Source organism: Euleptes europaea, chromosome 9, assembly GCF_029931775.1.
Source record: "Euleptes europaea isolate rEulEur1 chromosome 9, rEulEur1.hap1, whole genome shotgun sequence".
Lineage (NCBI taxonomy): Eukaryota > Metazoa > Chordata > Lepidosauria > Squamata > Sphaerodactylidae > Euleptes > Euleptes europaea.
In genome coordinates, this window is record NC_079320.1 from 60,950,407 (window position 1) to 60,978,023 (window position 27,617).

Genomic DNA, 27,617 nt, shown 5'->3' on the forward strand with positions numbered 1-27,617 from the left:
AAGGATATCAAGAAGCTTGTCATTTATGAACCTGCCATCATCCTGGTCCCACTCCAGCCTGACAGATTAATCCAAATACCTGCTTGCTGACTGTAAGCTCCTACAATGTTGTTTATGGGATGTTACACTGCTACATTTAATAAACATTGTGGCATGCTTCTTTTGAGCTTTGTCTGTGTGCATGTGTGCCCTTGATTGGGTGTTCACTTGAGGGCCCCAAGCACATGGAAATATATAATCAAATCCATTATCACAAAGTTTACATCAATCTTGCATTCCCTGAGGTATAATGATGTAAGAACATTCAGTCATATTGAAAATGTACCGTTAACGTACCAGCAGTGGAGGCAAATAAGCAGTAATTAGTCTAATGCTGTTAGAAAACTACTCCTCTTGCTGATGCTGCTCCAGGATAACTTGAGAGTAAGCGATGTGTGGATAATTATAACTAATTCAATTAAGCCAGATCTCATTTATCAATATTTCAGAACTCCACAAACAAAACAGGAAATATTTACAAGGAGAACAGTGCTATTCTAAGCAGAATTACATCCATCTTAAGTCTATTGAAATCTGCCCCAGCTGGCACTGAAAGACTAATGAAGAAGAAGAGTTGGTTTTTATATGCCGACTTTCTCCTCCACTTAAGGAAGAATCAAACCGGCTTACAATCACCTTCCCTCCCCCCCCCCCATAACAGATACCCTGTGAGGTAGGTGGGGCTGAGAGAGTGTGAATAGCCCAAGGTCATCCAGCTGGATTCATGTGTAGGAGTGGGGAAACAAATCCAGCTCATCAGATTAGCCTCTGCCGCTCATGTGGAGGAGTGGGGAATCAAGTACAGTTCTCCAGATCAGAGTCCACCGCTCTGAACCACCGTTCTTAACCACTATACCACACCGGTGACTCTTTACTACAGTATTCTGTCAAATTTTACCAAAGTACTATATGTTACTTCCAAGGCTTTAATCTTTTTCCATGACCCTAGGTAAAGGTAGTCCCCTGTGCAAGCACTGGGTCATTCCTGACCCATGGGGTGACGTCACATCCCGATGTTTACTAGGCAGACTTTGTTTATGGGGTGGATTGCCAGTGCCTTCCCCAGTCGTCTTCCCTTTACCCCCAGCAAGCTGGGCACTCGTTTTACCGACCTCGGAAGGATGGGAGGCTGAGTCAACCTTGAGCCGGCTACCTGAAACCGACGTCCATCGGGATCAAACTCAGGTCGTGAGCAGCGCTTGGACTGCAGTACTGCAGCTTCCCAATGTGCGCCACGGGGCTCCACGACCCTACTGATCAGATTAAGAAGTAAAATCAAGTATTTGACACATCCAGAAAAAACATGTTTAGTTCACAATCTTTGTGCTAGTGAAGATTTCTCATTTTCTCCACAGAAGCTTAGCAGTAGCAGTGAGAAACTTCATTGCCCTGATTAAATGAATACAAGACTACTACAACACCCTAAAATGATTGTCTAGAAGTATTCCACTCCAAGTCCTACTAATACTATTGCTTTTGGACATGTTTGATTCTCACAGCGTTTTTATTTTACAGACATACATATATGCTGGCATAGTTTCTTATAAAGTATTAATGGAAAAGAGGAACAAAATAAATTTAAGTTTTCACTGTCAAGTAAGTACATTATTTTAAGTACTGTACCACGAGACAGTTAAACACAGACTTAGTGTGGGATTTACAAATCCTTAATTTGGGTTGTCACATACTCTTTAACTTGCTCTTAATGCTTAAAATTATTTGGGAGGGTGTTAGATCTTATCGAGACTCCACAAAGGAAGGCATGTTTTCACTTGAAATGACACATTAATTAATACTTTGCTGTGTCATTATGTGGGCCTGGATTCCACATAAAAGCTCACAGAAGGAACTGGTGGAGAGAATTGTTCCCTGCTAACCCCATTCCCAGGCAGCCTCCAGTTTGCTCCAAAAATCCTCCTTGAGGAGGACCCTAATGAACCTCAATTAAATTGTTCCTCTGCAAATCAACCCATTTCCTTTTAAGTGCAAGTTCAATGAGCAGAAGATTGTAGGCGGTGGAACAGATCTGGATAAGGAGATGTTAAGAGCCAAGTGTGAGGAGGGAGAGGCAAGCAACACAAATGAAAGTGAAACTTTTTGAGCAGAATACTCCAGCGGTCCTGAGATCTGTGCGAGTGTAGCCTGAGATTTATCACATTATCCTCTCCTTTGAAGAGAAAACCTACAATGGCAACAGGCTATAAAAGAGACCCAGTTTGGGAACATTTTAATGTAGTTCCTCTACCCATGGGTAAGGCAGGCACGTGTGCAAAATGCAAATAGTTCAACAAAGAAATGAAAGGCCTGGTGGCCCGAATGAAAGAACATCATGAGAAGTGTTCCTTCGCAGGAGAAAGTTGTGATGAAGATGACAAAAGGAACATGTTTGAACAAGCAGAATCTTCAGGTGGGTAAACTTTTTTGATTTCATCATATTTCTTAAAGACCACCTTCAGGAATGGTCCCATTTGAGCAAAAATATATTTGTTACCGTTACTGCATGGTCCTGTCATTTTTGATACTGTTGATAAAAATAAATAAATAGTTTAAACAGGCAGATCTATCTTTTTCAGGCGGTATTGGGTGGCAGCGAGTGCAATGGGTAATACTAAATAACCAGAAATGGCATAAATAATGAAATAACAGCACTGACTTTTTTGTTTAGGGGAATCTATCATCCACATACAGGATTCTGGAAACGATCCCCCTTCGAGATCCCTATCTTCCTGTTCTACAGTTTCAGAGTTATCTGTCCAGGAGAATGTTTCAGTCATACCATATACCCACTGTGTATCACCTAAAAGAAAAGAATCAACCACCCAGGAACCACCATAGATAAGTTTGTGATAAGAACCAGCATATTAGAAAAAGAGTTAATTGATGAAAAAATTGCCAAACTGTTCCATCTGACTGAAAACCCACACTTCATTAATATGATTCAGTCATCAAGACCAGGAAAGGGTACAGTACTCCCAGTAGAGCAGATGTTGCGGGGAAAAGGCTGAAGACAGTGTAGGAAGGAGAAACTGAGCAGTGTCCAACCAGTAAAATGGTTAACCTTGGTCTTGATGGGTGGGGCAATGTCCAAAATGATCCTGTTGAATAACAATAGAAGAAGGGAATGTCTTCCTTGCAGAAACAACTGATAATGGCAGAACAGTGGAATACTTAGAGGGAGTTGCAGTAAAAGCTATAATAAAATGTGAACAAAAATTCAAATGTCTAGTATGCAGCTAGGTCACAGACAAAGCTGCAAATATATCCAAGACGAAAAGAAAGTTAGAAGAGAATGATGAGAATACCAAACTAATAACACGTGGTTGCAGAGCTCATTTGATGCACCTCCTAGCCAAAGACTTCAGTGTCCCAGAAATAAAGGCTAATATTGTTGAAATTGCTAAATACTTCTGTAACAATCATTTTGCAGCAGCTGCTCTGAAAAGAATGGGTGGAACCAAGTTAACTCTCCCACAGGATGCTAGATGGAGCTCTGTTTTGTGCAGAATATCAAGAACTGGCCTATTCTGATGACAGTTTGCGAACAAAATCAAGAGAAAATAGATGGCACTGTCATGCCCAAAATCCTCAACACTGGGCTTAAGATAAATATTGAACATATGCTCAGAATCCTGAAACACATTTCTGAAGCTTTAAACGAAATACAGGAAAAAAACAGCGATTTTATTGCTGATGCTGTTGAAATTTGGAAAGAACTGAGTGAACACTTAAAAACAACACTATGCAATGACAGAATTAAATTACAAGCACTGACAAAATGAATGGGACAAGCACTATCTCCATCTTATTTTCTCACAAATATCCAGTACCAAGGTCAAATTTTAAGCAATCCAAAAGAAACTTTTCAAACTAGTTAGCAGAGTCATTTTATATTTAGTAGAATTTAATGAGTACCAAATGAAAGAAGAGAGGTGTTCTAAGTGGTATCCTACACCACATCATAGACAAGAACAGATTTTAGTATGGTGACCTCTGCCCCCAAGCCTCAATAAACACATGGTGTTGCTTTCCCAAGATAAGGTTTTGAGAACAATCATACAATTGTTCTTGTGAACAGGGACAAAAATCTGATGTTTGTTGAATTTTGCTAAGTGATGCCAAAGGAAGTATAAATCAAATACTTTGCCTAAAATGGCTTTTAACTAAAATTCCTTAGAGTTTTCTGTGGATGAATTAACAAGCAGTTGGTTATAGCGGGAGTTCTCTGTAGACAGCGAGCTAATGAAATGTGACAGGTTGAATGGTGCAAAGATAATGGCCTGTGATGTCCAGTGACTGTAAAACAGAATCTGGATAAGGTAATTTTTTTTTTTAAAATGTATACAACAGGGGTCCCCAACCTTTTTGAGCCTGGGGGCACCTTTGCAATTCTGGCACAGGGTGGTGGGTGTAACCACAAAATGGCTGCTGTGAGAGGCAGAGCCAACCATAAAATGTTAGGAACTTGTGGGGTTACACATAACTCTTAACTCTTCAATATTTCAGGCAGAAGCTCTGTTTAACAGGATGCCTTTTAGAATGAACATACTGTTCTAAAGTGTCTTGCATTCACACAACTTACCTTCAGACATACAGTGAAGATTTTTGTGACTGTGTTGTCCATGCATGGTTAGGGTACCTGAACACTTGATTCATGTCTTACTGCACCGTAAGGTTAATTTGAGGCCGAGGAATGTTTATATCATGCCTTTGTTGTGGAGTGCTCAGTTTCTCAGACCAGCAGTTGGTGGTGTATCTTTTATCAGACAGAAATTCTTTTATCACTCAGCAAGCAGCCAGATACCTGCTAGCTGTATCAAGGATACGCAAACTGCGTGTACGCGCCCCTAGATAATGTTGCTAACAATGCTTCTTTAATGCTTTTCTAGACTATTTGTTTTTTGTAATCTTGTTTTATAACTATGGTGTGATAAATGCCTAATAAAGGTGATGATGATTCTGATGATGACTAATGCAGTTCATGCTTCCCTGGATCCCACATCTGTAAGGAGAACCTGTGAGATAAGAATATATAACATGGTTTTTTTCCATCCATGCCAGCAAAACCAGCCAACAGAAAGGGTAATGATACCTGTGCCTGGCCCATATGTTCCTTCTCTCCAGATGTTACTGGGAGAGAAAGCAGCAACTGTGCAGTGCTGTAAGTCTGAACTGGTGTGGGAAGATGCATTTCCTTTCTTCACTCTGTTCAGTAGGGATTCCTCATATGCAACAACAGGTATGTAATTCATGACACACACACACACACACATACATCTTTAAACCCAGGACACAGAAGATAAAAGAATGAAATCAGCAATTGAACAAAGATCATAAAGGAAAAAAACCTGCCAAGAACAACAGTATATAATTTTCCCCCTAGCTGAAAAACTGCATTCTAGCAATGCAGAATATTCTGCCCATGACAAGGAAAGCCCAACAGACATATGTGCATTGGTGATACCACTTCTGTTGTCAAAATGTTCCATAATGCTCACTGCCCAAAAAGCATTTGTGAAAGCAGAACAGCAAAAGGGTAAAAGATAACAGAAGTACAGCCCAGAAAAGAAGGAATGAAAGAGGTAGACAGGCCTTTCATTGTTTCAGATGCCAATCAATCAATCAATCAATCAATCCCATGACCAGTTCAGAAATCAAGACACATTTCATGTAAGCATTGGCATAGGACAATGTTATATTTAATTGTGTGTACATTAGAAAGTCCATTATATGCTATAGTGATACTTCAAATTTCAGAAAGAACAGGAGATATAAAATTTAATATAAAATTGCATTTGAAATGTAACCCGGGGTTCGTTTTTGCCTACAGCTGACAAAATTCAAAAAGCAGGCAGACGCTTCCCCCATCATTTGCGCCGTACACAATTTGCTTACCATTTTGCTACCTGATATTTGCAAGACTGAAATATCAATGTCCATTGCCATCCCATTGTCCATCTTTTTTCATCAGATCCTACGTTCACGTGTTATCAGCTGGTCTTGTAGAGGGTAGCTGAGCTTCTGATGCTCTAGATGTTCCATGCCATCTTCCATTTTGCCTCTGGGCATCCGCAAGCAGTTCAAACGATACCTGTAACAAAACAAGAGCTTTCTTACTTCAAAATTCAAAACAGCATCAAAAATCTATTTAAAAAAAAATCAGGCAATGAAAAATATTGACAGAAACTATTATTCAATTTAAAAACAAACCATCAAGAACAAGGGTGAAAGTGTCAGCCTGATTATCAGACAAGGATTCTTATCCTGCATCTGGTAATTTGTCTGTGAACAAATATCTATACCAGTGGTTCCCAAAGTGGGCAGTACCAGCCCCTGGGGGGCGGTGGGATTACCTAGAGGGGCACTAAGAGGCAAGGGGGCAGCAGGGGTACTGGAGGTGGGCCCCTTCAACTGTGTTATTCACTAATTTACAATAGATCAAGCTATGGCACCATGCTGGCAAATTTGGTGATAACTATCAGAATTTTTCTTCCAGACTTTGAGGGGCTGGTACCCCTGGACCAAATTCATCAGTTTTGTTGAATAAATTTCAACTAAAAAGTTTTAATTTGATTTTGAATAGATGTGCAATTAATTGTTTCTGTTTTGAATTTTTATTGTTATTATCTTCTTTAGTGAGTCAAGCAAACCCTTATTTTGAATAATGCTTTTTATAGGGTAGGGTAAGGGACACTGGGCTTGAGTTTGTGGAACCAAGCGGGTGGTGGCCTGAAAAGTTCAGAACCACTGATCTATACAAAGAGACCAAAAGATTTTTCATCAGCCAGATTATTGTATTGCTACTCAAACAACACTTATATTTCACAAGAAGCCAAGATCCTAATCTGCAAGCTCAGAGGATGAAGAATGTTGTTAAGGGCTTGACTGTATGGGTTGCAGGCTCAATGAGAGTCAAGCTAAACTATCAGTATAATGGCATGGTGCATTTAGGGTTGCCAGGTCTCCCCTTGGCTCCGGCGGGAGATTTCTGGTGCAGAGCTGAAGCAAGGGATTGCATGTGGTGGCCGCGCTGACACGATCAAGTCACTTCCAGTTTGACGCGATCAAGTCAAACATGAACCACTGGGAGTTTGAGTGGCAAAAGGCCGGTTGCGATGCGGCACCTGGATGTAAACCAGAAGTGCCGCGATCGCGTAGGAACAGCCACGCGTGCACGCAATCCCTGAGCTGGGCAGCAGATTGGCGGGCAATTGCTTGCCAATCTAAGCAACCTGGCAACCCTAGGTGAGGTCCTCAGTAGACTATACTATTCCAGACTGGAGGTGGGTGCATAAAGGCTTGAATCCTCCACAGTTCCCCCCCCCAAAAAAAACCTTCCCTTCACATACAAAAGTAGCCCACCACAAGAAGAAGATGCCCTAGTGTTCTATGTGAGAGGAATATTTGTAGATGTGAATGCATTTCAATATACAACTGCCCACCTGAGTTCTGAAGTGGTACAGTCCAGCACAGCTGCACCACATGATCATGCTGACCTTTGATACATTTTCACCATGCTGTTTATAAAAGGCTTGGACAGACAGACCTCTGGTTCCCTGCATGGTTTGCAAATGGAGAGCAGCCTTGTGAACGTACCAACTGAGTGCCAGCTCCTCGTGCTGCCCCTCACTGTGGCAAATTCTCTCTCCCTTCCCTCATCAGCCTCTCCTGTGCTTAACATCTGAAGCAACATGGACCTCCATCAACACTAACCAAGCTCAGAAGTGGATTTGCAAACCCTAGTTTAAGAGGAGACCTTGGTTACAGTTGATCATGTGATAATGAAGAAATGATGCTAAGCCGTAGTTAAGACTGTCATTTGGATGTGAGAAGAAAAGTGGGACGGTGCACGAGCCCATGATTGGTGCCCGATTTGCAACACGGGGAGCCAGTGTAACGTCTGCACAGCACCCTAGTAAAGCCTGAGTCAAGAGAAGAATATTGAGCCTGCACATTCAAAAGACTTTGCTCTCCTTCACTTCACTGGTTTTGTGACATTTTATGTCGTGTTTCATAACTGTATCTTCTTGTTTTGCTAGGAACAGATTAAATGCAGCAATGTGTATATAAGATATAATTCAGTCTTTGTGCTGCCCATACAAAAGAACAGGGTGCTCTCTAAATATTAATGAGGTTTGCAACTGTTCAGTTCCAGTGTTCTTGATTTCTTTGCACAAATACCACTGAAGGCATAAGGATATGATCAATTAGAGAAGCGCTTTAATCCATCTAGCATGCTTCTTCAAATTCACAGATATCTAACAAGTCAAGCTTGACTGCAAAAAGAAATTGCCTGCTTTGTCCTCCTACTGCGGGCCCACACAACTTGAGAACCCACCAAATAGCATGCAGCCCCAAAGCAAATTCTCTTTCCCTTTCCTCTGTGCTTAGCATCTGCAGCAACATGAACCACCATCAACACTAAGCCTCCAAAGAGCACGCAGCCCCAAAGCCAAGGCATTGTGTCTTGCAGAGGTTTGACCTCCCTCTCCCCCATTTTTTGCAGTTCTGAGCAGGAAGGACTAGAAGACTGCAGATCTATGTTCAACTTGATGGGCAACAAGATCTTCTGGGTCATGTTGTCCAAATATTGATTCTGTTTCTTTTAACCTGCCCATCTTATCCTGATTCTTGCAAATCACTGTGAAACACTGAACCAATCCTATAAATAAGCAATAGGGTTGCCAACTTCCAGGTAACAGCTGGAGATCTCCTGATATTACAACTGATCTCCAGACGATAGAGATCAGTTCACCTGGAGAAAATGGCCGCTTTGGCAATTACACTCTATGGCATTGAAGCCTCCCCAAACTCTGCCCCAAAAACCTCCCGCCAGTGGCGAAGAGGGACCTGGCAACCCTAATAAGCAAGGATGAAGTTAGTACACACTGAATTGCCTATCCCCCTTATTGTTGAATGACTTAATAGTTCTAACAATACCAAAGCCTTCTCTTCTGCCAAAACTGCATTATCTCCAATCCTGCTTTAGTTTCTTGTTGACCTGCTCCCAAACAATCTGTTTCCAAAAGCATTCTGTGGGAAGGGTACCACTCCTCCCACATCACAAATTGCGCCAACTAGCAAACCAACTTTTCAGGACTTCATCGCACAAGGTGACATCCTGCAACAACATCGCTTCTGCATAACAAGTACACACCCACCATCACATGTCAAGTCTGAAAAACAGTTTCCTCTTCCTTATTAGTGTGTATAAGTGGTTAGGGTTGCCAGAAGCCAGATCAAATTGCTTCATGGGATGTCATCCCTGGGTTAAGCCATGACCAATTGTTGAACTTTCCTGGTCCTGGTGGTGTGAAAAAGTGGGGAAATAGGATAAAAAAAGATCAGGGAAGCTTCCACAGCCAGACTGCAGCAGTGAGGGTCCTTCTGGGGACCCCATGGAGAGAACATATTCAACCAGTGCTCCACCAGCTGCATTGGCTCCAGGTTGAGTACCGGATCACGTTTAAGGTCTTGGTATTGAACACATGAAGCTGCCTCATACTGAATCAGACCCTTGGTCCATCAAAGTCAGTGTTGTCTACTCAGACCAGCAGCGGCTCTCCAGGGTCTCCGGCAGAGATAATTCCTATCACCTACTTGCCTAGTTCCTTTAACTGGAGATGCCGGGGATTGAACCTGGGACCTTCTGCATGCCAAGCAGATGCTCTACCACTGAGCCACAAGCCCTCCCTTCAAAGATCTTCAAAGTCCTAAAACAGTCTGTGACCATCATACCTACGGGACCGCCTCTCCCAATACACCCCTCAAAGAGTACTACGTTCAACCAACAACAACTTATTAGTGGTCCCCAGCCTGAGAAGTATCAGTCTATCCTCAACCAGGGCCAGAGCTTTTTTGGCTCTCGCTCTGGAGGAACTCTCTGTCAAATGAGATCCGGGCCTTGCAGGACTTAGCTCAATTCTGCAGGGCCTGCAAGACAGATGTTCTGCCAGGCCTCTGGCTGAGGGCAGCAATGGTTTCATCATAACTGGCCTTCCTATTCCATCTTTACTTCTGCCTATTCTGCCTTCCCACTTGAACTGATGAAAGGTGCCATCTGGATCTTCTGAACACACATGAAGCTGCCTTATACTGAATCAGACCCTCGGTCCATCAAAGTCAGTATTGTCTAAGACTGGCAGCAGCTATTCAGGGTCTCAGGCAGGGGTCTCTCATATCACCTACCTGCCTCGTCCCTTTTACTGGAGATGCTGGGGATTGAACTTGGGACCTTCTGCATGCCAGGCAGATGCTCTACCACTGAGCCACAGCCCCTCTGGTTTTAAGCTGTGCATTTTTAGGATATATTGTAGGTTTATTGTAGCTATAGTTTATTGTATTATGATGTACTGTATTTTAATTGGAATATTGTTGAATATTGTCTGGATGTGAGCAGCCCTGAACCCAACCCTAGTAGGGAAAGGGCAGGATAAAAATCCAATAAATAAACAAACAAATAAATAATGGGAGCAAAACTCCTGTCTTCCACAGGGATCACCCTTCATTACGAATGTTCAATAAAAAAACTTGACCCAGCACAAAGCTACAGAACTCTAAAATTAAAAGTATCCATTGTGTTTGAGAGATGCAACATTCTGATCAAAGAAAAAGAATTACGTTCTGCGACATTCCGATGTTTTATAATAATGAATCACCCTTGACAAGATACATCAACCTACTGTTAAGTGAAGACAGTTAGACTCAATAGCCTGTATTTTACTACTGCATTCAGCAAAACTGGAAGCCTTTCACTAGGTTAATGAGCCTTTCTCCAATTTAGCATAGCTCTTTCCCTGGCAGAAGAGCAACTTAAGTTGTACAAAGTCTGCTTGCACTGAAGGAAGGTGTCCAGGTTCACTAAGCAAAGTGATATGATACAGGCTACTTTAATTCACACCCTAAAATCCTTATGCTTTCTATGTATCCATAGCAGTTTACAGAAAAGTTAAATCCCAGTAGATGTATAGGACAACATTTAGTTTTTCAACCCTGATCCATCCTGAGAGCCAGTGTAGTATAGTGGTTAGTATCAAACTAGGATCTGGGAGGCCCAGGTTTGAATCCCCACTCATGCCAAGGAAGCTTGCTGGGTGACCTTGGGCCAGTCACAAGCTCTCAGCCTCACCTACCTCACAGGGTTGTTGTGAGGATACAGTGGAGAAGGGGAGAATGGCGTAAGCCACTCTGGGTTCCCACCGGAGAGTAAAGTGGGGAAATGAAGGAAAATAAATGCATACATTCCTTCCACAAATGGATGTGCTTGCGTACACATAGAATGCTTCTTGCCATAAAGGGCTGACCCAGGCATTTCAATGGAGGCCACACATCTATGGATATAGTTTTGTGTGCCTTCTGTGCAAATCTGCTCTCTTGAACTGAACGGGGTACCCTGTGTGTTCAAGACCTCTCTACATACATATCAGGATCAGGGTGTTAGTGTAAACACGTGCAGCTGGGATTGCAGTTGCTAGCATCAGGGACTGAACTTTTCTCCCAGAGTATGTTAAATCCTTTTTAAAAATTATATAAATCAGATGAAACTCATTACAGGCAAGCACAAGAAATAAAAAAAAAGTCCTACCAGTAGCATCACCAGCTTCTGTGTTTGGAAGAGCATCTATTGAAGCCATGCGTGTGACTAGGAAGGTGCCCTTTGAATCAGCTACTCCTCTCTTGCTGGGGCAAAACAAAACTTCTTTGGGGTACTGCTTTGAGAACATTTTGGCTCTCCTCGCTAACCTTCTCACTGCCAAGCAGAAGGTGCCATTTCTTGCCAAGTTCGTTTAAAAGCCTTCCTACTGTGTCCCAGTCTTTTGATGTTCACTGCCATTAAGAAGTCCAATAATCCATTCTGAAGTTGTCTTCCAACCATTTTGCAAAGAGAAACCTCCCCAGAATCAGCGCCACCAGATCCACTTCTTTTGGGAAAACGATCTTCAATTAGACATTATTATCTTCAGGAGGGCCTCTTCTGTTCCTCCCTCACCTAATCCAGGTGGACCTCCCAGCCAATGTCCAAAAGAAGTTCCATCAAATGACCATGTTAATAGGCAAGGTTCCATTGTGACTCCGCAAACAGTTGTATTTTTCCTCATACTGAACAAACTGAAATTATATATATATAATGATAATGGGCAACCTCAATTACCTTCTCATACGTGTGAAATTTCACTAGTGTTGATAGCCCATGGGTTGGATCCAACCAGCTTTTCCACTGGTGAAAAGGGGAGAAGGGGTATTCTTTGGTCACCAAAAAGGCTATGCAGGAAATGGTTGGACCTGAATGGACAAAAGCCATATGAAAGGAGGGGGCAGTAGAAAGGACAGGAATCGCATGAAACTGGATGAAGCCAACTCTACAGTATCTTATTTAAGAGACCGTTTCCACAGGTTAAGTTGGACACTTTGAAAAAGAGTTGATGACATTTATTTACTTTGGTAAAATAGCAGACCTCCCACCAATGTGGGTAAGGCTGTAGATCCTAAAGGATCTCGACTTCCCATTTTTCAATGGCCAACAATGGTCATTGCCCATTTTTCAATGGCCACCCTGAGCCTGGTCTTTGGGCTGGGGAGGGTGGGGGAGAAATTTAATAAAATAAATATATAATACAAAAAACATTTTAAATAACAAAGTGCAGCTTTAGTTTTATGAAAAGTTTAATTAGTTGGGAAACTTTCAAACATCCTCTTACTGTGCTACGCTTACCTAAATTTTGTTAATTATAGTAGTATAGTACACATCTGTTCCAGAACCTGCCAAAAGATGCTTCAAAATTGCAGGAATTCTTATTTTACCTAATTGTACTCAGTTACTCTTTTAGCACAACTCCACTCCCTCCTCAATTTTAGCTGTGAGAATAAAATTGAAGGAACAAGCAAAGGGATGAGCCTGAGGAAATAGGTATGCATGATGACAGCAGCAGAATGTTGTGAGGAATCCTAGTTCTTAACTTGGCACATCTGCTCCTTGAGCAATGAAAACAAGTTCTAGGCAAGTGTGAGTTCCAGTATGACCCTTCCTAGATATAGTAGGACACTCCTGATCCCAAAGATCTGATCTATGGGGAAAAGTACTATTCAGAACGCTTTGGCCATTTATGCCAGGCTGTTTCCTCACGGTTACCCCATCGACTACTTCAGGGCTTTGCTTTGATTATGCTTGCATTTTCTGACTGTCAGAGGTCGCCTCGCTCTCCCCACACGTTTTCTGGATGCTGGCTAAACACAAATCTAGAAAACGCAGGCAAAATGTGCGGATAATCAAAGCAAAGCCACGAAGTCAGTCAGCGGCGTGACCGGGAGGAAACAGCCATGCATAAATGGCCTTTGACATTCAAAAGCCCAAATAATCATCTGATTTATCAAGACGCATAAGAAACAGCTATCAATTTGTTCAGGTCACTGGTCCATTTAGTTCACAACTGCTGTCTTCACCAGAGGCCAGGACTGGAACCTGGGACCTTCTTCTCTTCACTAAGCTATGGCCTTCCAGTATGGGAGATGCTTGACTGGGTGAGTCTAGAAAGACGATTCATCACAACAGCTTAATGCCTTGGCTCAGGAATGTAGGTAGCTTACATTGCATGAGCCTCCGCATGCCTTTACTAATTTCACTAAGAGCCTCTTCACACATTACACTTTTTAAAAATAGAAATAAAAGACTCCCATGTAGGAAATAATATTCAGGACACTCTAAATTGTCACACACGGTAATCCCAAATGCTTCCCCCCTTGCAATTATATATTTTCTGAAACTGCAAGCCGCCACATATCTCCAACATGTGTCTTCACATGTTGCATTACCCACATGAGGAGCTGTATAATTTGGTGTTTCATTTGCTACACGGAAATGCTTTCATGTAGCAAAAATGTTATGCCTACTGCGCCCCTCAGAAGATTACAAATGAGCGAACCAACCTTTTTCCCCCCAAAAGGGAAGCACTTATTGTATTTCTAATTTCACAGACCTGTCACAGGATACCGTACATCAATTTCCAGAGAAATAAATGGCAACAGAATTGCTGCAGATCACAGAGATTTCGGATCCTGCATTTCCCCCTTTACTGAACAGATGACATCCCCACTGACAGGTAATTACGTAACGAACGCTGTTCCCTTCGTGCTAGAATGGGACCAAAAACCCATTTGACTGATGTACGAATGAGATTTATTCTAGGACAGCACAGAATCCTGAATGTGACACGGGGCACATCCAAGCCACATGCAAAATAATGTTCTTTCAGAAACGGTCCTCAGAATCCAATTCAGTTTGTTTCGCCAATTTTTTTTAATACTGCCATCCTAAACGGACTTTGTACACTGCTCTAATCTCACTGAGTGCAGTGGACTTTGAAAGGTGTAACTCTATTTAGGACTGCACTGGCGAGAACCACAGTCGCCAGGGATTGAACCTGGGACCTTCTGCATGCCAAGCAGGTGCTCTGCCTCTGAGCCACAGGACCTCTCATCCTAAACTCAGATCCTTGTCCCCAAGAACAGCATGCCCCCAACACACAGCAAAATAATGTTTTGCTTGTCTCGCTCTGGATCGCGTTTGCACTCAAGCAGTGCCGGCTCCGTGGCGGGTACTACAAACACACAGGTGTCTCTTCTTCACCGAACAGATCTGACACTGAGAAGCCAGGCAAAGTTCTCAGCAGGAGAGGTCGGGGTTAAGACTCCTGCTTTCCTCCGATGGCAGAACCCCTTTTAGTGCAGGGGCTGGAGTCCGGCTACCCCCTCCTCTCCTTCCCGCCCCCTGGCCTGCATTGCCACAACCCCCCCTTCCCCCTGCCCCACCAAGTTTTACTCGCATCGTCCCATGCAAGGGGGGGGGGATGGCCATTACGCAGGGGAGGTTTAGCCTTGGATTTGCTGCTCTCTAGATGCACATTTTTCTCATCCGAATTCTCAAACATCTGCATGGGGCTTGTTTGTGGCCATTTTTGCATGGCCATTAGCCGAGTGTTGCAGGCTGAATGCCCCCGTATATTTTTTTGAATTTTACACGCTGAACCATCTACCCGCTTCGTATTACTGAAGAGCCCACTTAACGCGACTTTTGGAGTTTGCCACGAAGAATCGCCCTCAAGGAACCATGCCAAACAACAGAGGCGTGTTGGCTATGCATACACGAATAGCCATGCAAACCGAAACAGAGGAAGCCGCGGCCCTCAGTTTGCAAGATCGGAGCAAGGCTGTCAAAGATAGGTCAGTTTGGAAGACTTCCGTAGGGTCGCCAAGAGTCGAAAGCACTTCACACACGCACACCCCTGCAAATCCAAGGCAAAAGCTCCCATGCACCATTTCCCCAACCAGATTTCTCCCTCCAGGCCGAACAAGCAGCCCGCCAGGGGGAGGTCTCCGGGGATCCCGGGCTCTTCCCCCCGCCGCTCAGCTGTTGGCCGGCGCGGGCTGGGTCCGGGCTGCCCCCGCCGCTCACCCGCGTTCCTCAGCTTCTTGTTCCTGGAGACGGAGAGGATGACCAGCAGGTTGCCCAGGAGGTCCACCACCACGGTGACGATGAGGACGCCGGCCAGGGTGTGCGCCACCCAGGGGGGCCGGGCCGGAGCCGGCGGCTCCCCCCCTCGCATGCTGCCCCGGCCGCCCGGCCGCTCACACGGGCAGCATCCCGGCCGCCGGGGGAGTCCGCGCCACGTGTGAACGAGCTGCCGCCGCGGCTCGCTTTTGTAGCCTCGCCTTCCTCTCCCCCCCCCCCGCTCGCCGGCCCGGCTGCCTCCCGCCCCTCCCCGAACGGCAGGCGGCCCCCTCCCCATCGCTGCCTCCAGGGGACCTCTAGCGTCGGCGCCGGGCCTGGCCGCCTTCTTCGCCGGACACGTGCGCGGCCGGGGGGCTCGGGTCCCCCCCCCCCGGCTGCCGGCCGAGCCTGCAGCGTGGCAACAGCGCCGCCCTGAGGACTTGGGCGGAACGAGGGCAGGCTGGGTTTTCCTCTCCCGCCCCCCATTCATCCTTCCATCCATCCATTCATTTTTATCCATCCATCCATTCATTTTCATCCATCCATTCATTTATTCATCCCCTCGCTAGTACAGTCGTTCGTTCATTCATTCGCTCATTCAGCTTGGAGGGCTTTAAGAGGGGGGGTGGACATATTCATGGAGGAAAGCCTCTTAGACAAAGATGAAATGGACACGAGTCTGACTTCGGAAACCGCAATATTCCAAAACCAGTGGGGGAACATTTCAACCTTCCAGGACATTCTGTTGCAGATTTAAGAGTAGCAGTTCTCTTACAAAGGGATTTCAAAGGGAGATTGGAAAGAGAAACTGCTGAATTACAGTGGATATTCAAACTAAAGACAATGCATTTACCTGGGCTGAAGAAAGACCTTGCATTCATGGCTCATGACCAATGCTGATTTCTCCACGCCCATCTCTCCCCTGGACATCACAGACTCTTCTGCAGACCACACCTTATCCCATCACGCCTGCTATTCACCTTTACATACTGTTAACATTTACATACTAATGCTTGTCTGAATTCACTCTCCTCTACTTAAAGACAGATGGATTCACATTCTAGCTGTATCTGAAGAAGTGAGCTGTGGCTCACAAAAGCTCATACCCTCAGGAAAATATTTTGGTTAGTCTTTAAGGTGCTACTGGACTCTTGCCCTTTTCTACTAATGGAGGAAAGGGATATTCGTGGCTATTCGTTAGAATGGATACTAGTCATGCTGCATACCTATTCTCTCTAGTATCAGAGGAGCATGCCTGTTATAGTGGGTGCAGGGGAACACAGGCAGGATGGTGCTGCCGCAGTCGTCTTGTTTGCGGACTTCCTAGAGGCACCTGGTTGGCCACTGTGTGAACAGACTGCTGGACTTGTTGGGACTTGTTGGGTCTGATCCAGCAGGGCCTTTCTTATGTTCTTAAAAAAGAAAAAAAGGCTGGATTTGGAGACTGCCAGTGGCGCAACGGAACCTTGCAAGATCGCCTGGGGCGCGCAGCTGGGAGCAGCAACAGAGATCCTTTAGTCCAGGGGTGCGAAACGTCAGGCTCTGGGGTTGTTTAAGGCCCACAAAATCATTTGGTCTGACCCTTCCTGGGTCCTGGCAGATCTCTAGCTCAGAAGGATCTAAGACTGGCGATCCTCCCCCTCCCGCGGACAGGAATAGTCTCTATTCAAGGCAGATGTGAGTTTGTTTTGCTGAGAAAAGGAACCTTTTCCCCCCCTTGCAGAAGAGTCGTTAGCTATGGAGCTGCTAGGACCTCCCAAGAAACTGTGTTAACCCTTTCTAACCCGGGCCATAGAGAAACATATTCCCTCTGTACTACAAGAAGGCTGGGGGCAGAGGTTGTGACAATGGAGGGGTTAAAGGGGGCAGGGCCAGAATGCAGGGGGGGGTGAGTTCTTAGCCAGTGTGTCCTCATTTCATCCCTGCAGGTGGTAGAATCTGACCCCAACCATGTGGAGCAGGAGCAACTCCGGCTGGACGGCTGTGCCCGGCTTGTGCAACAGACCATCCTGTGCCACCAGGTGGGCGAGTGCGTCACTGGTTGGATGCCTGCCTACTTGCCCGCGTAGCAGCTGCCTGCTGTGGGCTTGGTCGGCTAATTTTTAAGTTGATAATTTTGTATGGCCTGCGAATGATGTTATAAATATCCAAATGTCCCTTGGCGGAAAAAAGGTTCCCCACCCCTGCTTTAGTTGATGTGGAAAGGGAAGAGGGTGGTTTCTTTTGCATCGCACTTTGGATGAATCACGTTTGTTTCAGTCCCGTTTTTGAAAGCAAGGTGGAACTGAAATGCATTCTGTTCAAAGTGCTCTTCGTGTAGTTATTTGCTTTGCATAGCATGTGCGGGGCGGGGGGGGGGGGGAGCCTCAGGGCTCGAATCCACCCAAATGGCATCTGCCTTTGCTTCACAGTAGAAGGGTGGAGAGAGGACGAAGACACCCCCCATGATGATTTACCAGAAAGTCAGACCCTATTCCAAGTGGAATGCTCATTTTCTTCTGTGCCTGTGAGAGCTTAAAACATTTTGGATATTTTGCATATGTGTTCTGCTTCTGAGAGCCAGCCTGGTGGAGTGGTTAAGAGCAGTGGACTCTGATCTGGAGAACTGGGTTTGATTCCCCGCTCCTCCACATGAGCGGCGGAGGCTAATCTGGTGAACTGGATTTGTTTCCCCACTCCTACACATGAAGCCAGCTGGGTGACCTTGGGCTAGTCATATTCTCTCAGTCCCACCTACCTCCCAGGGTGTCTGTTGTGGGGTGGGCAGAGGGAAGGTGATTGTAAGCCGGTTTGAGTCTCCCTTAAGTGGTAGAGAAAGTCGGCATATAAAAACCAAGGTCATTTATGCATGGTTGCTTTAACCTCCTTTATTCCCTGTTTCAGCCAGGATCATTTTTTTCTGTACGCACGTTACCTCATTCCTTGTCGCCTCAACCCTGTTTCAACGCAAAATGAACCCGGCTTTTCCCATTCCTCTTCCTGCCCGAATTAAACCGTTCATCCTGGCTCATTCCCGAATCACTGAGCGAGCGTACAACTTTCTCGGGTTGAGCTTCGCCCCACCCTTTTCCAAACCCCTCTTCAAGGCAGCATGCAGATAGCCAAACAGGGGAAACACAGAAGATTGGCTTCTCTCACAGCCAATCACGAAGCAATGTGTAAAGAGGCATGGATTCAAGTGCTTCCTGCTTCCTCAGAGCGATTTCTGAGCAAAAGAAAGGCTTTTTAAAAACGAGGCTTGGATTTCTCCCCCCCTTCTTTTAGATTGCTCCGTTTTTTGTTTTTTTGTTCTTAAAATGCTTATTTATGCTGCAGTTGGGTTTGGGGGGGAAGGAAATTTTATCTCGCGAGGTAAGCCAATTACGGAGCAGCATTTAAAGGGGACTTGGTTTGAGCTTGGGAGACTGCTTTTCTGTATTAATGGTTCAATTAGCACACAGTTTCATCCCTGATCATTCCAGCCAATGCATACAGTTTTCCCCAACCCAGGTTACTTTGATCCTGGCTGAAACGGGGAATAAAGGAGGTTAAAGTGACCATGCATAAATGACCCAACTCTTCTTCTGATCCCTGAAAGCTCTGCAGTGCCAAGAGGTGCTTTGCTCAGGCCCAGAAAAGATTTTCTCTCTCTCTCCCCTAGAGTGTTTGGGGTGGGGGAGGTATCATGCTGCAAACCAGATGTTCTTCTCTTCAGGGCCATTCAGTATGGGTACTTGCCCAAGGTAACAAATGCAGTGATTTGCATAAAATTTTTATGGCCATGTATTGTGTTCTACCCACGGGCAGTAACAGCTGTTGCTTCCACTGGTGTCTACTGCGGTTGTTTGATGCCTACTAAAACTGGTGGCATTGTTCAAACAGCCTAAACGACAGCCAAGATGAAGCAGGATCTCTCTCGTTCGCATGAAATCTGGCCGAGAAAATGCCTCATCTCTGTGCAGTTTCTCAGCCAGTGAAATCTGGCTGAGAAACTGCACAGAGATGAGGCATTTTCTCAGCCAGACTTCATGTGAATGAGAGACACACCAGTGTTTTTAAAAAGGCAAATTGTTCTCATTGGACAATTTAGAAAATTGGTGCCGTTTGGCCAATAGCAACACACCTGCAGGGTTTAGCAACCCAATTCGTACTATTTTGTCACGATAATGGCATTTTGAAGCCCTTGGTCCTAAATAATTAAAACATCCTTATAGGCAGTTTTTAAAAGGCAGGGGGAAATCAAATAATTATGAACTAGAAAGACCTTTAAAGAGTTGTGCAACAAACAAAAAAGTGAAGTCTTCATATCAGTGAAGTCTAAGATGCTGTTAGCTCTCTGTTTGCCATAGCATTGGCACATCAGTTGTTTAAAAACTATTCTAAAAATAGCATCCAGGGTCCTAATACCTGTCCCATATTAGAAGGAAAGTTTTCTGTTATTGATATTTATCACAGATACCAAGGAATGTAACGCCAGAATGTAACCAAAGGGCTTATTCTACAGGCCTGTACTGTGATGGAATTCTCCAGCCTCAGAAAACAGAACTACATTTAATTAACGCTTTAAACATTAAAATGTTGAAAGAATCTGGTAGCATTCCTGAACACAACTGCAAGCTTGCATTCAAATACATAGTTACCCAATTGTCTGGAGGTTTTATCTAGGTGGCTTTATCTAAAAGAATTGTGCAACATTTTTCACACTCTTGTGGAGAATTATAATTCTTATTTTTTTAAAAAAGTTCCTAGTCCTTTGTGATTGAAAAATTCTTTGTGATTGGAGTAATATATACGGTAACTTATTACTCCAATGCAATCCAACCAATAGGGGGAGCTGCTCTAATAGTCACATGTTTCATCATGTTGGTCCAGCTGCAGGAAAACCAAAGCCTAAATGAAGGAATGAAGTGAAGTGAATGTGTGGTTGATGTTTTTTGCAAGCTATGTTATGGAATGGAAATGTGAAATGGGGGCATATTCATATTTTAGTAAATATTAGGACCAACTAGTATTCACTAATTTTCACAGAAATGCTTCTTTGGTTGGGGGTTCAAGAAAATAGCCCGATGACTTTCTGCACTTCTCTGTAGAGTATGTACTGCTAACCATCCATGAAGGTTGCAGCATATCAACACTGGTGTAACAAAGTTGTGGCAGAAAAAAAGAACATGCAAAGGAGAGCCATTTATTTGACCTTTTAGATCCCAATGTGTTTTGCAATAAGCTTCATCAGGGGATCTCAAGCCGAAACTTCTCTGGCTCCTGTTTAGGGTTGCCAACCTCCAGGTACTAGCTTGAGATCTCCTGCTATTACAATTGATCTCCAGCTGATAGAGATCAGTTCACCTGGAGAAAATGGCCGCTTTGGCAATTGGACTTTATGGCATTGAAGTTCCTCCCTTCCCCAAACCCTGCCCTCCTCTGGCTTCGCCACCAAAATCTCCCACCAGTGGCAAGGAGGGACCTGGCAACCCTACTCCTGTTGCACCGAGTTTTTCCCCCCTCATCTATTGGTATGGCTTTATTTTCTTTCTAGTAGCAAAGCTGTGGGGATGAAGACTGACCACTGGTTTAAATGAAGTGCGACAAGTGAAAGATTAGTGCTTTAAAAATTGGACATTCTTTATGGGCAGGCTTTCTGTTTCACTGTGGCTGAGTGCTGCATGTGCTTGGAAACTGCATTTCATTTGTGGCTTCCCAGATCAGGCACAGGCAGTGAAATTAGACAATTATGGAATTATTGCATGACCATTGCTGCACTGCCTGGAACCTATTTCCTGCATGATATGTAAGAAATCATCTGGAGTCCCTATTTTCTCTAGCTGAAGGAACCCAGGAACTTCATAATCTCTTTTATTTAGGTGTTTTATCTTACCAGCTTTAAAAATTATCTGCTTCTGTTTCATGGATAGTTTTTTTTATGCCGTTTATGCCCAATGGATTGTGGATTGTTTTTATATTTATTTTTTGCTTTCAAGTCACTTCTGACTTACGGTGACCCCTGGTGGGGTCTTCAAGGCAAGAGACTTTCAGAATTGGTTTGCCATTGCCTGCCTTCACGTTGCATGGGTATCCCATCCAAATACTTGCCAGGGTTAACCCTGTTTAGCTTCTAAGATCCGATGAGATCTCAGCCTGGGCTATCCAGGTCAGGGCTCTCTTTTATAGTAAGAAAAACATCAAACCACGTCCAGGAAGTGTCATAAAGTGGCCTAAAATCAGCACCAGTAAAACATCAGTGTCTAGAGAGAAGACAGTTTTGCATTAAACTGGCTGGATCCAAAGCTAGCTAAAAGCTTTTAATTAGCTAAAAGTTCAGGCTACTAAAGCTGACTTTATCTGGCTCTTGCAAGATAGTAAATTAGGTGCAAGATACACCTCTTTGGGGAGAATTTTCCACAAATGAGGCACCACTATTGAAAAAGTCATATCTCTGTCTGCCCCCCACACAGGCATACACAGCAGGGCTTGAAGTGGTGGTGGAGGTGGGGAGGTGTAATTGTGTCAGACACAAGGGTCATCAGGAACCTACCTCTTCTTATCAGGCTAACCAGGTTCAAGTGCTGCCTCATGCCCAAATGGTGCACAAAACTTAATAATTATTGCTGGATGTTTGATGAGCTCAAGCTGAAGTAACTGTCAGTTAACTGCAACCGGTCCTCAAAATGGCTCAAAGCAAGGCAGGCTGTTCCAATGTACTTAAAATATTTGTATCCTGCCTTGTCTTCTTAGATTTAAGGTGGCTGACAAAGCAACAGCAAATTGCAAATGCATATAAACAACAGAACAGTCCATCAACAAGATGAAAACAGCACACATATAAAAAATATCACACAAGACAAAAAAACACAGTTCAGAATGAAGGTATCCGATTTGTAACAGTTTGCTTTTTATGTTTTAGATTGCAGCTTAGAGTACTCTGTTTTTGTTTGATGTCATACATATATAGCACCACTTAAGGGATCTGATGAAGATTCATAATCTTGTTAGAGTATTCTCTGAGCATCTGCAGAGAGATTTTTCTCTGACTGCTAAGCAGCCATGGCCATTGCAGACAGATCTGGTGACCTGGACTCCTGTCTCAGGATTCTCTGGTAGTTCTGGGTCTCAGTACCTTTCCTTTGGCAGGGAAACCTATGATTTTCAATTAGTTATATTTTCCTCCTTAGTCTCATGGAATAAGCCATACCCCCCCCCCCAAAAAAAAAGTCAATTCCTAGAAGGCTGCAACTGTGAACTTATACTGGGAAAACAAAAAATCTGTAGGAACAGATGGTGACTAGGAAACCCAAGTAGGTCACTTGTGTTAATGCAGAGTTTTCCCCACAAGCCTTAGTTCCTCTCTGTTTTCTATCAGTTGTCCTCCAGGCTTTTGAGCTAACATAGCTTCCAAATTAATTCTGTTGGGATTTCTTAATTACTGTTTAGGCTCCAGGGCACAGGAATGTCAGATAAAGCCAGGGCTTCGGAACAATACATTGGACAACTCCTCCCCAATCTGACACTGTTTACTATCGCCGTTTAGGGACTGTCTCTCTTCCCAAGAAATGCACCTGATATAATTGAAAGTAATACTATAATAAAGTATCTAGTGGGGTTTGCAAGAAGTGCATTGCACCACAAGAAGAAAAAGAAGAAGAAAAAGAAGAGTTGGTTTTTATATGCCGACTTTCTCTATCACTTAAGGAAGAATCAAACTGGCTTACAATCACCTTCCCTTCCCCTCCCCATAACAGACACCCTGTGAGGTAGGTGGGGCTGAGAGAGCTCTAAGAGAACTGTTATTAGCCCAAGGTCACCCAGCTAGCTTCGTGTGCAGGAGTGGGGAAACCAACCCGGTTCACCAGATTAGCGTCACAGATGATTTATGGCAAGAGGGCTTTCAAGGCAAGAGACATTCAGAGGTGGCTTACCATTGCCTACCTCTGTGTAGCAACTAGGGTTGCCAACCTTCGGTGGTGGCTGGAGATCTCCCGCTATTGCAACTGATCTCCAGCCGATAGAGATCAGTTCGCCTGGAAAAAATGGCCACTTTGGCAATTGGATTTGGTGGCATTGAAGTCCCTCCTCTCCCCAAACCCTGCCTCCACCCCCCAAATCTCCAGGTATTTCCCAACCTGGAGCTGGCAACCCTAGTAGCAACCCTGGACTTCCTTGGAGGTCTCCCATCCAAGTTCTAACCAGGGCCAACCCTGCTTAGCTTTCAAGATCCGATGAGATCAGGCTAGCTGGGCTATCCAGGTCAGGGTAGGTTGTATTATGAATGTTTAAAATAACCCAAATTCAACTCCAGACTTTTTTTGTACATTCTTACCTTTCGTTGCCATTGGCCAGAATAATCCTTCTAACAAAGAAGAAAAGAATATCTTTAGAATGGGAGGTGTTCAGTGTAAAGGAAGGTACCCAAACTTAATTCCTTTCTTTACCAAAATGCTATCCCATGTTGTGTAGGATTTGAAAATGCTATACGTTTTAGTAGGTTTGTGTGTGTGTGTGTGTGTGTGTGTGTGCCGTCAAGTCACAGCTGACTTATAGAGACCCCTTTTTGGGGTTTTCCTGGCAAGAGACTAACAGAGGTGGTTTGCCAGTGCCTTCCTCTGCACAGCAACCCTGGTATTCCTTGGTGGTCTCCCTTCCAAACACTAACCAGGGCTGACCCTGGTTAGGTTCTGAGATCTGACGAGATCAGGCTAACCTGTGCCATCCAGGTCAGGGCAGTAGGTTCATAGCATGTCCTATTTACATGCAGGGGGAAAAAAGCCAAGCCATAATGTATGATGGTGCAGAACCCATTGCAATATGGCTGTTGGGGTAATGTGCAGAGTCCTGGGCCATGTGGTATGGCAAGGGGAGCCCATGCACCCAGGTCTTCAGGTGGGTTTCCTCACACTGTCTCATTGTCATGGGAAGGAACCACACTGCAGCGGCCCTCACATAGTTATGGCTCAGTGTAAGAATGCGGCCAAAGAAAAGTTGATCAGACAAACAACATTAGTCCAGTATTTGTCATGGCACTCAATCAAACTGCAAAATTTTCTACCGGAAGCTGAAGTTTGCTACCAAATCTCCATGACTCAGAATACCTTGAACTTCTGGATCACTGAGCTTTCTAGAGAGAGGTTAAAAACCTTGAAATCCTATTAGGAACTGACTCAGCATGAAGCAGGATCTTGCTGGAGTCCATTCAGTGTCTCAGTTCCCTTGCTCACATTGGCCTACTCGCAGACGTTTCATTATGCTGTGAACATTCACAGTGAGAACTGCTTAAATATTGTCCTACTGTGTAACTGTCCCAAATGATTAGCTGAAGGGATGATATTCTTAGGAAAGCTTACAGTTTCTCTCTGCTTGTCCCTGCATTACAAATGTGAAACCTCAGAAGACCAAAATCTTCAGAATATTGCACTGTCAATGCAGAAGAGGGGTGAAGTTTCAGATAAATGTGGGAAAGAATCTTTCTGCTCCTACTGCCTAAAATTGCCTAAAATTGCTAACAAAAGTCACCCCACCCCACAACCTCAGCTCATTAATCGAGACTGAAGAGCTAACAGAGGCTAATGGTAGTTAAAAGAATTCAAAACATTTAAAATATTAAAATGGGAAAGGAAAGGGAGAAAGGGGGGAAAGGGGGAAAAGTAGAAGTAAAATAAAACAAGGTTAAAATCTCTAAATGTGAAACGAGCGTTGAGCATCTATAGTCTCATACTCAGAAACACAGCCGATAGAACAGAAAAACAAAGATAAAAGCTTGAATAGACTTAAAACAGGCAGTGGAATATAAAAAGAGACAAATAGGAGCCCTAGTTAAAAGCCAATTAAAACGCTAAAACAAGGAAAAATAAAACCAGTAACAGCACGTTCTTGGGCATCCTGCAGCGTCACACCGGAAGTCGGAAGTCAAGTCCACTTTTCCTCTGTTGTGCTATAAACTGATTGCAGGAGTGGACAAAGCGCCCCAGCAAAATGAAAGTGTGTTATTCAGAAGTGCAGGAGCGTTTCCCGTCCCTTTAGCTTGGTTTCAGTCTTTGCTCACCACATTCTTCGCCAGCGCGTCAGAAAGAGTGCAGGTTAGCAGGAAGATAATGCATAAGTCGGTCATTTCTCAACACGGTGCCCAAATCACTGCAAAACAGACTTACTCTGACATCATAAACCTGTCACGTTAAGCTGTAGTCGATGCCTGCTTTTTCAACACCTATAGATCTCTCTGCAGTTACAGTATCAAAAGCAAATTAATGCCCCAGTCATAAGCTATGCTTGAAACTTTAACTTTTGTACAGCAAGAATCATTGCAAATAATCATCCCCACTCCTCCGCAAGAAGCCAGCTGGGTGACCTTGGGCTAGTCACAGCTCTCTCAGCCCCACCTGCTTCACAGGGTGTCTTTTGAGGGGAGGGGAAAGGAAGGTGATTGTAAGCTGATTTGATTCTTCCTTAAGTGGTAGAGAAAGTTGGCATATAAAAACCAACCCCTCCTCCTCCTCCTCCTCCTCCTCCTTCAACCAACAACACCTGAGTGTGGTATAGTGGTTGAAAGTGTCAGACTAGTATCTGAAGAATCCAGGTTTGATTCCCCACTCATGCCATGGCAGCTCACTGGGTTACCTTGGGCCAGTCACACTGCCTCAGCCTAACCTACCTCACAGGGTTGTTATGAAGGAGAAGAGACTGACGTTAAGTCGCTTGGGGTTGTAAAGCCCCTGTCCTCTCCTCAGTTGAGATACTCCAATTTGACCCCCAGAATCCTCTTAGCTGTTTTAAAGGGCACCCCCTTGAAAACCTAAAGTGCAATGGAGATCCTTGGGAGAAGTCCCTCCCCTCCCCAAACCCTGCCCTCCTCAGGCTCCGCTCCAAAAACCTCCCGCTGGTGGAAAAGCGGGACCTGGCAACCCTATCCATGCCTTTAGTTATTTCAAGGACAAAAAGACAGGCTGTTTCCAGTATTATCAAGTGGTATCCAATTCTCAAATGAACCTAGGGGAGGAAAAAGGCTTAACTGGGTTACTCTGATTTGATCACTAGTTAGTGATTTTCTCCTGTACAAGATCATCCTCAGGTGGATTCACATTTGCATGAATGATTGGCAGTACCCGTGCTATTCACTTCCCATGAGCAGCCAACGTGTGCTTTAGTTGCATGAGTTAGTTATTTTAGAAATGATTTGGGAGCAGTCGCCTAGAAAAGATGGTTTCATTGAAGCGCAAGGCGAATCTCAGCACAGTGCGATCAAAGCTTATAATGAAGAAGATAATAAAATACGAACATTTCCCAGTGTGATGGGGAATCAAGAAAACACGTAACTTGATATCTCTGAGGACACAACGAGTTTCCCTGGAGAAGACAAAATGAAAAATTTAAGCAGAAATTAAATTCAACCAGGATTTGGGGAAGAAGCAAGTGGGTGCCAGGAAACACATCAGCTGCCTACAGACACCATGATCACAGCCCTAGATTGAGCTGACCAGGAAAATATAGATCTGTGAGACGGCCCCCCATGACTATAAGCGTACCAGAAACTAGCTGAACTATCTCCATTGGTGTCAGTCTCCAATGGTTGTTGATGCTGCCAAGAATTTGACACTTTTGTTGACATTTGTGGTTTGAAACATCAAAGCTCTAGCTCGAGAGATGTTTTCCACCCCGTCCATGACTTCCATAGTTACTGTGAGATACAGATGGTATATTGTTGCCTTTAAAGGAGAGGCAAAGCTTGCTTATGACTGCAAGGCTTATTTTATATGAAAACCATGAAAGAAAAGTGCAGCACTGGAAAAATTTGCTATTTAAATAGTGTATCGGCAGATGTGTTTTTAATCAGCAAAATCTTCCTAGTCCCAGGCCCAAAGTTCCTTTAATTATGAATGCAGGAATTGCAACACCTGCTTGTATCAATGGGTGTGGGGTGAGATTTCCACCTCAAAAAGCTTTTTTTACTTATCATTTCTAGGGTCATCTCTGATTTCCTTTTTACAGTTGCATGCACTCTTGTGAGTGGTAACAGGGAAACAAGCCTCTTAGTTAAGGTAAAGGTCCCCTGTGCAAGCACCGGGTCATTCCTGACCCATGGGGTGACGTCACATCCTGACGTTTCCTAGGCAGATTTTGTTTACAGGTTGGT

The 27,617-nt window shown here is 44.2% G+C and overlaps 1 protein-coding gene across 1 annotated transcript in view; it reads right to left on the reverse strand.

The window, feature by feature from the left end:
- Positions 1-15,635, reverse strand: part of MTNR1A (melatonin receptor 1A) — a 52,616-nt gene extending 36,981 nt beyond the window's left edge. The window contains exon 1 of the mRNA XM_056855071.1: positions 15,485-15,635. Within this exon, the coding sequence (XP_056711049.1) occupies positions 15,485-15,635 (151 nt within the window). The remainder of the gene's footprint in view (positions 1-15,484) is intronic.
- Positions 15,636-27,617: the final 11,982 nt, after the last annotated feature.